Genomic DNA, 12,269 nt, shown 5'->3' with positions numbered 1-12,269 from the left:
GTTGCTCAATTAGAATATGCTAGTGCAATTGGTAGTTTAATGTATGTAATGCATTGCACTAGGCTAGATATTTCATTTGCAATATGTAAACTTTCTAGATATACGGGTAATCCTAGTACGGAACATCAGAAAGCAATTGGTAGAGTCCTTGAATACTTTAAAAGAGCTAGTTCTTTAAGATTGTATTATACCCATTTTCCTACTGTACTATAAGGATATTGTCATGCTAGTTAAATTACTAGTGCAAGTGATAATAAAGCTACGTCTGGTTGGGTTTTCACCCTTGGTAATGGAGTTGTTTCATGGGCTTATAAGAAAAAGATGTGTCTTTCACTTTTTACAATGAAATCTGAATTTGAAGCCCCGACGGCCGCAGGCAAAGAGGCATAATAGCTGAGGAATTTGTTATTTGATATAAAGTTGTAGCCATAACCGATGTCAGCCATTTATTTGGACTATGATAGTGAAGCTACTATGTCTAGGGCTTATAGTAAAATCTATAATGAAAAATCTAGACATATTAGTTTGATACATGAATATGTCAAACAATTAATACGATGGTATTATCACTATTATATATGTGAGGTCAAGTAAAAAATTGGCAGATCCTTTCACAAAGGGACTCTCGAGAGATTTGGTGAATAGTACATCTAGTGGAATGTATTTAAAACCTTTATTTTAAAAAAATCACATGTAATATGAAGCTAACCTTACACTATTAATAAATAGTCTAAGGTTTAATGGGTAATAACAAGTTACAGTTATGTGGCTGAGATAACATTGAAATTTAATTTAATGTGAGAAACCCTTGTAGGATAGTCAGTGCTAGACGTTACACTAAATGTAGGATGAATATTATACTCTTAATGAAGTGCAATAGTTGTATAAGTGTCTGAAGTAATGGAGACATAAAAAGAACTTTACCTATGTGAACATAAGAGGTGGGGACAATTTCTAGCAAAAGTTTAAGATTTACTTTTGTAAATGTTCATGAATGCCAGGATGGATTACGTGGATTAGTGCAAATAATTGAGGAGTTATCTCACTAAAATTGGATGGAATCATGTGTGTGGTATTTCCATTCGTAACGTATAGAGCCTTGGTTTAAGCCTAGGCCGCCATTGACTTTATTAAGAATTTGAGATACTTATACTAATTGAAGTTTTAAGTCAAGAGATACCTTCTTGTATGCATGAGGATATCAGTATTTGACCTGAAAATTTAATATCGCAATCTAAGTGGAGGATATTTATATTTATTATAGATTGTAATATTAAATATGTAAAATTATAGAATGTGGGTTATTATTTATTTTTGTGAACCACTATCTCAAAGAGATGCATTGGTGCAATAGTAATGATGTGTTGTTTCAAATGAAATGGTAGGAGTTTGAAATTCCATAAGTGCACTTTGATTTATTTTGTGGAATAAGTGAACTGTTGGACTTGGATAGACACAATACTTAGGCCGGCAAAGCCTTGCATGGGCCAAATAGTCACAATACTTGGATGGTTGCATATAGGCCGAATATGCACTTTGATAGGGTGCAATGTTTCAAAAATTAATTTAATTGAAAAAACACTTCTCAAGACTCAAACCAGTGCCCTCTCTTCCCCAAGAGAGGCATCTGACCACTAGGCTAAGCATACCACTTGGTCTTTAAGTGAAACATCATGACCTTTAAACAAATAACTGCCAGGTGAAAAGTCACAAGTTAAAAGTTGTGATCTTTAATATGGTGCCACTTCATTCTCTATAGATAGAGGATGAGACCCACAAATTTTAACATTCTATTCTCTCATATTTCCAGTCACTTACACAATTTTATAGAGAAATTTTAAAGGAAAAACTTCAGAATTGCTCTCTGCATTTGGTGATTTTGTTATATCTTAGAAGTAAATTGTTTGTAACCCGGTAATAAACTCTTTCAAGTGGAGGAAATTATCACCTTAAAAATAATGTACTACACGTCTCAAAGTCGCATTTATTTTTTCATATTATTGTGCATCCACATAATTTTCTTCAACACTCATAACCTCTGCATTTTTATTATTTTAATTTGGAAAATTCCCCATTATAGTACATGATCTATTGCCAGCTTACAAATAATATTATATATAAGTGAAGAATAATTAAATAAATGCCTTATGTACGGATGCATGCAGAAGTAGCACACATAGATATGAACAGTACATCACAACTACATGCATATATATATATATATATATATATATATATATTAGCGGTTGGGCAATGTGCGAGGCACATTTGCCCGGTTGAATGAAAAATAAGTTATTTTGTAAAATATAAACATGTTTTGTGTTAAAAAAAAAAAGTAATCATAAGCAAAATAAGTGGTATATGGAGAATCTTTTATGAACTCAATTTATGCACCTAATAAGTGAAAAGAGATGCAGAGAATCTATGTGATGATGATAGCACTTCACTGTATATATCGAAGCAATCCAACCGAAGAAAAAAAAAAGTGGTAAAATGAAATTTAAAATTAGCAAAATCAAAGCATGGTCTTGGTCACAGGATATAAAATTCTGAATCAATTTTATTGGAGTGCAAAAAAATATGTATCAATAGAGAAAAATATATTATAGTTAGGAAACGAAAAAGAACCCAATCGTAAAATTCTGAGTCAATTCCTCCAAAGTAACAATCTATAAGTAAAGCCACAAAAACTCCTACGAAAATTGCAAAAATAAATGTTACAGTAATATGAATTGTAGAATTCAAACATACTACTCAATGATCCAAGGAGCACTAAAAAAATACAGTCTTTTATTTCTATATTGTTCTCATATTTTTTTATCATTAAAGTAAGTCTCTTCTATTTTGAAAACTACAAAAATATATCAAACCCAAATCTTAATGTGTGTTAATAATAAAGTCGATGGTGACCTTATTATTAGCTTAAATAATATTTTACCTTATTTTTTTTCAGCATTTTTAATTAAGTTAATGTTTACGTATTTTTAAATTAATATTTTAATCTTCTACTATTAGATCGTTTTGAAGACTTCAAGAGGACTGAGTTAAATACCCAGACACTCTTCCTTCTCCCCTCTCTCTCTCGTCCCTCAGCTCACGCGTACGCGGTAAGCTACCCCTCTCCAAGCCAATTCTTCCTCTGCCCAGCCCGGCGCCGCCGTGCGCTGGTGAGCCTCACCACCCCTTCCACTAGCACCACCTCACTCCGGCGAGTCCCCCCACACCAATCTCCCTCTCTCACATTCTCTCTTCCTCTCTCTCGACTGTGCATAGCCCGAATGGGCTTGATGTTGATGAGCTTTATAAATTAAATTTGATAATTTATTTATGATATGATATTTATATATTAATTATCTATTTTAAATTAATTTAAATCAGTATTTAAATTTTCATTATTGAATCAAATTTAGAGACTTATGATGAAGGGTTGGATTTAAATCTGAAAAATTTTAATATTTTATAAATTAAATTTGATAATTTATTTATGATATGATATTTATATGTTAATTAATTATTTTAAATTAATTTAAATCAATATTTAAATTTTTATTATTAGATCAAATTTAGAGATTTATAATGAAGGGTTGGATTTAAATCTCAAAAACTTTAATATTTTATAAATTAAATTTATTAATTTATTTATGATATAATATTTATATATTAATTAATTATTTTAAATTAATTTAATCAGTATTTAAATTTTTACCATTGGATCAAATTTAGAAATTATGATAAACGGTTGGATTTAAATCCAAAAATCTTCATTTTTTCTTCACTTTCTATTTATCCCTCTCTCTCCTTCCGCTCAGCCACGTCCTCGCGTTCTCCCTCTCTCTCACGCGATCTACTCCCTCAAGCAGTCATGCGCCATTGTGCGGTGTCACTGACCACATCACTGGCTTCCCCTCACGCCGGCGACCAAAACCCACCGTCGAAGTCCCTTGGCAACTCCTCCCTTCCCCGCGCGTCTTCCTCTCTCTCTCTCACCCGATCTCCTCCCTCAAGCAGCCCAATGCCACCATGCACCACCCTGCGGCGTAACTGACCATCTCACCGGCTTCCCCTCACGCCGGCGAGAAAACCCTACCGTCGAAGCCCCTTGGCAGCTCCTCCCTCAGTCGCACGCTACCAACCCGAAATGGGTCTCGACGCACGGGTTTCTCCCCATAGAGTCGCCGTTGGCCACTCCTACGCCACCGCACCACCACCACCAGCCTCGTCCTTCGCCGACAACCCCTCCTCTTCCTCATTTCCTCCAGCCAAAGCCCCAGCTCCTGCCTTCTCTCTTCACGGATCTGTTGGTTTGTGATTTGTGTGTTGATTTTGTGATTTGAGTATAAATTTGTTCGATAATTTTGTGATTTTGTGGTGAATTGTGATTTGTGTGAAAATTTGTTTGGTAATTTTATGATTTGTGAGGTTATTTTGTGGTGAATTTGTAAAGAGGGACGAATGAAAAATGGTGATTTTGCTGTGAAGTAGAGAGTGATGTGATTTGTGTGGTTATTTTGTGGTGAATTTGCAGAGAGGAACGAAGGGAAAACGACGATTTTGCTATGAGGTAGAGAGGGACGCAAGGGGAGGAAAAAATCGTAAATTAAGTTACTGCTCATTACTGTTCATCTCACAATGTTCACAGGGTGATATATACTTTTAAATATAAGAAGATATATAAATATATGTGATGATCATATATATATGTGTATGATGGACCGTGTATGTATATATATATATATATATATACATATATATATATATGTTGCAACGTCTGAGTACTCCATCAATCCTGCCGGAAAATATCCAAGATTTTAATTAACATAATTAGACAGCCAAAAAATCCTACGTAGGAGAGATCAATTTAAATGATCGTACAGATATTTATTTGGAAAGTTCTGTAATAGGAATATCCATCCATATTGGATGAGCTATTTACTTGAAAACATTAATAATGGTCGAGATGACTTCTTATGTACGAGCTCCGAATTACTAAAGGACAGCTTTTAATTCCCGCCTTTCGATCAGAGTACTAGAAACCAAGATAGATGAGTAAATTAGTCGGTACTGGGTCATGAGAGTCTCGTAATTTCGTCATCGTGCGTACGTAGGATCAAATATAGATCAAGATAGAGATATTTATCACTTGGAAAGTATCGGTACGTAGGAATCAGATCAGATGATGAGATATTTACATGAGTTGAAATGAAGCATTCTCTGGCTCTGAAAGGGATAAGTACTGACAGAAGTCTGAGATTTTTGTTCACAGATGTCGATCTGGGCCGAAGTGACAGATCATCACAAGAAAACAGAAGTCTGAAACTAGTGTTGAATAATATTGTATCTATCTTGTTAGTTTTTTTTAGTCTGAAAACATCGCATAGGCATGCAGGAGATCAGATCGATGTTTGAAGCAGTACATGAACAATTCCAAAATAACCAATTAAGCTGAAACACCAACGGATTTAACATCAATTTTATAAGTTTATGAAAACTAGTGTATTTATCCTAAAATACGAATTAATGTTGTCATGTGCACTTTATAATACATATATATATATATATACTAGCAGTGAATTTACGTGTGATGCACGTTTGCCCTGTATTAGATTATTCTAAAATATAAATATCTAGTGTAGAAGAAGAGAATTTAATGATAAGGTCTATGAAGATAATATAACTAATTGTTTAAGCAAATTATAATTGTTTAAGGTCTCTGATAATAGATTTAAACAAACTATACGTTTAAGCAAGTCTGGAAAGTAAATATTACATAATTATTTTTTTCGTTACTGAAAGTAGAGTCTAAAACGACTAAATATTACATAATTGTTTCTTTCGTTACTGAAAGTAAAGTCTGAAACGACTAAATATTACATAAGTGTTTCTTTCGTTACTGAAAGTAAAGTTTGCGGGTTATGGATTCAAAGTGGTGTGTTCTCCTCATTCACAGCATTTATGGAGAGAACATTGAAATTTTTGTGACATTGTTTTTGGAGTTGATCTAAATCTGCACCCAATTGTATGATCCATTTTTTTGTTGAACATAATTTTGCAATATTTTGGATATATGGTAAATGTTCCTATATAGTGAATAAATATAATGTAAAAAATATTTTTAATAACTTCCTATTTGAATATCTAAGATTAAATGTTTTTAAAATACAAATTGGAATATGAATAAGCTGGTTACCTCTCTTGTATGTTCCATTAGTTCGATTGCTGTGCAACCTAGAGCTTCTTCTGCAATTTGACCGAACATGACAGCCCCAAGTCGTCCATTACCATCGTCAACGTCGATGTAAGCTCGATAGGTATATAAACAAACTATATTTTTTAGTCTGAATGATTAAGCAATAATTTGAATATAACATAAAATTGATTAAAGAAATATTTACGACGTAAAATATGAATATAACATATATACCGTGGTTGTGCATTACTCATGTATTTGCAATAATAACATTGAAATTTTTCATTTTGTTCATATCCAGTCCCCTTCTTACACCCAATGCAGGACATGTAGAAGAATATTTGATGAAGATCAACCACATAAATAGTTGCTTTAATCCAAAATCTTACTTTCTGCATTAATTTTGGAACAGATATATGTTTTTAATGGTTGTAAATAGTATGTAGCTTAAAGATAAGGTTGTATTTATTTTGAAATGCATGTGTAAAGTTTTTAAAATGCAATATATATAAAGAAAAAAAAGTTTAAGAAGACCGTAGAAATGTACCGTCATTGGTTGTAATGATTTAAGAAAACCAGCAAGATCATCAAGCTTAATTATGTCTTTCATGTCAACATTTGATGCCGATGCTGATGTCGTTGTGTGATGTAGATTTTTTTCGACGATTTCTTCAAGCAGTGCATGATTTAGCATTGTCCTAAATATTTTTAGAATAATTTAAAATGAATGAGAGAAATCATGGTGGAGAAGATATAAAAGAAAAAACAATTTTAGAGCTAGTGGATGAATATACATTTTGTGTATATATTTTAGAAATTTGTAATATAATATAGAATGTTTAAGTTTTTATAGTTGGTACAGATTATATATATATATATATATAAAATAAAGTAAGGAAGAATTACTATTGACATAATGGAGTTGCAGCAGGGATGACAGGATTTAAGGTAAATACACTTGTTGGTTGAGATGAAAGAGAAAGACCTATATTATAAAGAAAAGAAATTTGTTAGTAGATAATAACATTTTATTTTTGATAAATGCTGATATTATAAGTTGTGTAATATACCATTGTATGAACCGACTTTTATACGTGTTGCGAGTAGAGTTGGCTTAGCTTCAATAATATCAGAGATTGTTCGGCATTCACCATCCACAAATCGACTCCACATAGTTAACCATATGGGCATTAGGCTGTAGAATTTAGGAGAAAGTATTTAAAAGTGTAGTATGATGAAATAATATTGAAAACAAGTTAATTAAAGAATTTATTAATATCACATATATAGTTGAGAAATCTTCTTTACCTTTGGTCGATAACATATATTTCTTGGATTTTTGTTGGCCCATGTATTGAGGTAATTTCTCTAGGAAGTTTTATGTATATTGCGATCGCCAGAATAGCTGTTCAATTATGTTAAAAAAGAATTTTTGTGAAAACTGAATAAGAGTATCAAGAAGTACGTTAAATATATTGATGTGATATTTACCTATTTCAGTTCCAGTGTTTTTGTAGTCATGCAGATTGGTGAATGTGATAATATCATATTCTGGTGGTTGTAATTCCACTTCATCATCTGAAATATTTTCGATGATTGTTCTTGAATTTAAGATCCACTGGTATTCATGCGCTTCAATTCTATGCCTGGGATCTAAAGGCTTAACATAAGCATTACTGATGTAGTAAGACCAGAAGATGTGTAACATGTCATTACGTAGGTCTATATCTTTGCCGAAAATTGTTACTTGTAGTCGGTTGCCCTGCATAATATTGTATAAATGAATAGTTATTTGCATTCAATTAATTATAAAATAGTATTTATTAAATATATATAAGATTTAATTTGGGAATATACTTAGAATGAATCCATGTTGTAAGGGGAAAACATATTTATTTTGGATATATCATGTGAAAGAATACAATATAAATATTAAGTATGTTTTTGCAAGTATGATAATGATGTCGATGTGTTACCTCAGGGTCTATCAATGTTAGATTTTGATATTTTGTCGGTGAATGTTGTGCAGTACGTTTGAGATATTTATCTGACACAATCATCTTGATGCTCCAATTTCTTGTACTTGGAGTAATGTTTTTTATTGATGTATAGACAGTCCGCATGTTGAAGCCTACTTATGAATGAAGAGAAAGAAATATTAGTCTAAACAATTGAATTTAAATAAAATAATTTTAATAAAAGAAAAATAGGAAGTTGTGAAAATTACATAGTGGAAAAACAAATTGTATTCAATTGAGAGGTATATATTGAAATTCGATTACTCACAGAAGTTTATGATGGATATGCTAGTGTTAGTAATTCTTTATAAATAATATTATTTGTTTCAGCTTCTTCACAATCATGAGTTGATACTGCTCTTATAAGAACTTTTACTGAAGCAGAAGTCTTGGCTCTTGACAATGCTATATAAAGTTGGCCATGACAAAATACAGGTTGAGGCAAGTATATACCAACAAAATCTAATGTCTGCCATTGTGATTTATTTATTGTCATTGCAAAACTTAATCTAATAGGAAATTGTGTTCTTTTGAATGGAAAACCACTATTATCGTCTGCATTTGGCAAGAAATGAATCCTTGATATGAAAACTCTTTTTTCGGTGTGGTGACCGACTGCAATTTCAGCATCAATGATATTTCGTTCAAAGTTGCGACAAATAAGACGTGTTCCATTGCATAAACCTTCTAAAGGATTGACATTTCTGAGTAACATGATAGGACAAGTTTTTTTTAGTAACAATTCATGGGGTGGGAGTCCATTTGGTGTCAATGTGTTTAAAAAATCTTCCATGATTCCTTGTTCTGATGTATCAATCGTTTCATCGAAGCCATAGTATTGTGTAACTGTACCAGGAAATCTTTGAATAAGTATTGTATTTATCTCATCGACAGAGTTGTTCTTTGGTGTCAAGATAGCTCGATTTGTCATTTCGGATAAATTTTCTGAATAATTGCTAATATCCTGGAAGACTGCATCGATCAGATCATCTAAAGACTCCACATCATTTTTGTAAGGAATAAGCATTTCATTGGAAATTTTGATCTTATTCTCAATTGTGATTGGTGTTGTTCCATTTCCGACCTGAAATAAATAATTTGAGACGTTTGGATCGAATCTTGCTCGCATATTTTCACTCAACCTAATCTTAGTTAGAGTAGACCACAAATATGACGATGCTAAACTGGCATTAATTTCTTCTTGTCTTGTGCCTTTACGAATCACAGGTAAGACTTGACGAAAATCTCCACCGAATACAATAATTTTTCCACCAAATGGTAATCTTGAATCAGTTATGTCTCGTAACATTTTATCCAATGCTTGCATACATTATTTTCTAGACATAGGTGCTTCATCCCATATGATTAACTTTGCAAGACATAACAATTTAGCAAGAGCACCTTGTTTGCTTACACAACAAGTACTTTTTTTGTAAAGATCTAATGGAATTTTGAAGCGTGAATGGGCTGTTCGACCCCAAGGTAAAATAGATGCAGCAACACTAGACGATGCAATTGCAAGAGCAATTAAGTTTCTTGATCACACTGTAGCAAGAAGTGCTTTATATAAGAATATTTTCCCTGTTCCACCAGGACCATCAATGAAAAATGCAGCAGATTCATTTAGAAGGACTTTCTGTAAAATTGATTCATATGCATGTTGTTGTTCAGGATTAAAACTCATCGAAGCCATAAGATCTTCTTCTGGTATCAGAACTGCAAATTCATCATTTATTTCACTGGATTCAGTTTCATTCTGATCAAAAGAAACATCATGGTCTATTAAATGAAACATGTTTATGTCTTTTCCCATCGATTCAAGTGTAGAAGAGATGCTTCGTAAGAATTTTGTCCTAATATCTGCTGATGTTGCAACACTTGTTTGGAAATCACTTGACATATCTTGTTCAAAATATTCCCAAAGTTCTCTAGGATTTGTCGGATTACAATATACTAAAATTGTTGCAAATAACCGTCTTAAACTGTGTGGTATTTGGTATAATGAAGCCTCTTGCATACAATCTTGCAAACTGGTATCTCTTTGTAACAAACCATGTAATGTAGCTGCTTCACGAAAGGTTGGTGCAGTGACATTGCCAACTGTTTTGATGTGGTCAAATGATAAAGGGCCTTTTATATGATTTAACAATATCCGTAAGTAATACCTTTCACCTTCGAATGGACTTGCTGTAACAATGCTGCCTATAACAGTTTTCTTCTTTATTGGAGTCCATATTTTGTGTTGTTGGTTCCAAACAAAAGCTTCAGGAAATTCTTTGTACAGTAGTCTTCGTGCATTTTCTTTAGCTTGATTTGTTAAAAAGAATTCAGTCAACATTGATTTTGCCGTAAAATCAGATCTCAGAACATTGTTAAGGTCGTCATGTGCATGAAAAGCTACCAGATATTGATCTTCAAGATGTAGATGTAAACTGTAAACTAATGGATACATTTCATTAAGAATAAAGCCATATATTCTCCACATGGCTTCTGGTGGAGCAATCCATCTAGCTGATTGAAATTGTTAGATTTCATCTATATCTTGGATGTTTTGTCCAGGAATCAAGTTGAAAGCAATACGATCATGACCTTTATAAATGTACTTATAAAGGTATTTGACTGCTTTGATTGTTGAGCAAATTTCTACATTCAAGTGACAATCGAATTTTGCGAGGAGATATGGATTATGTGGAACAACCCAACGGTTATCTAAATCTTTACCTCTGACTTTGACAGTTATTCCATTATCACAACGTCTGTATTATGGGAAACAATCGATTCCAACAGTTGTGTTAGATACGAAGCCTTTTGGAAAGTGGTTTTTACAACTGCCATTTGTTTTCATACACACATTGTTCAGATTCAGTACTCCACAGGGGCCATGCATCATATGTCTTATTACTATTTTGTGCAAATGTAAATTTCTCTATTTGTCAGGTATTTCTGCTGATACAATTTCATTAAAAGATTCTGGAGCTTAGATTTTCCAATCTCTTTGTAGTATGATCAAGAAATGTGCATGTGGTAGTCCTCTTTTCTGATGTTCAATGACATATACATATGCTGAAACTTTCCCAAATATCTCCCTTTTGAATAATTCATCCTTCAGTTCTTCTAATTTTGCTCTAAAGATACGTGCAATCAAATCAGGACGATTTTGTGCTTCTTCTTGTTGACCCAACTCATCTGAGATTTCTTTCCAACTTGGGTTACATGTCATGGTTAAAAGGATTTCAGGTTTTCCAAAGCGTTGGACTAAACCCGTTGCTTCCATGTATCTTTTGCGCATATCTCTTGGACCTCCAATAAAAGAAGAAGGCAGAATGATGCGTTTACCAACTTTAGAAACATTGCTTTGTCCAATTGATATACTGTCAACTATTCCTTGATATACTTCAGATCGAATCTCTTGTTGCTTATTCCGAAAATAATCCAATCTTGATGTTTCAATTTTTACGTACATATCAACAACAAACTGCTGTAGTAAACGGCCCGAGAACAACAAAATAGATTTTATATTTTTCCTAATTTGAAGTTTGTAGCAATAGTATTCATGGCATGAGACAACCTGTTGTTTTCTATTCTTTTTCAGCACTGTAAGATGATAAATTTGACAAATCAGAAATATAACATTGTTATATTGGAACAATTAAAAGTTAAAAGAAGAATAATTATTTTAACCTTCTTGTTCCTTTATAAGCAGTTGTTCTGCTGATACTGATTGTTGAGGGTCAACTGATGCTCTTGTTACTTGTTGTGGTAGTCTTTCTCCTTTCTTTACTCTTAATATTCCTTAGTGCCAACCAATATCACCAAAAGGAAATAATAATGGATATTGCAATGGATCATAACAGCCAAAATAGTATTGGACTATATGACTTCCACCTGCATGATTGAATACCACAATATTTCGTCCTCTCAAATGTTCTGAATCATCATCTTCAATCCAAATGACTGCTATTTGGGAAGCTGACGGAGTGTTAAAAACACGTTGATCTAAACCCACATCTGGCCTAATATGAATTTTGTGATTTTCCAAATTGGGCAAATCTCCAAGAGTTCGA

At 32.8% G+C, this 12,269-nt stretch overlaps 1 protein-coding gene across 1 annotated transcript; it reads right to left on the bottom strand.

Moving 5' to 3' along the window:
* Nucleotides 1-9,745: 9,745 nt before the first annotated feature.
* LOC118348498 lies at nt 9,746-10,690 on the bottom strand. The gene has a single exon (XM_035690330.1). The coding sequence runs from the start codon at nt 10,688-10,690 to the stop codon at nt 9,746-9,748; it is 945 nt and encodes a 314-aa protein (XP_035546223.1).
* Between the last annotated feature and the right edge of the window lie 1,579 nt (nt 10,691-12,269).

This window comes from Juglans regia, chromosome 1 (assembly GCF_001411555.2).
Source record: "Juglans regia cultivar Chandler chromosome 1, Walnut 2.0, whole genome shotgun sequence".
NCBI lineage: Eukaryota > Viridiplantae > Streptophyta > Magnoliopsida > Fagales > Juglandaceae > Juglans > Juglans regia.
This window is presented reverse-complemented; position numbering and strand designations above follow the sequence as displayed.

Excerpts from the sequence above, each read along its gene's own strand:
- LOC118348498 (XM_035690330.1), bottom strand. The coding sequence starts at position 10,690 with ATGTGGAGAATATATGGCTTTATTCTTAATGAAATGTATCCATTAGTT.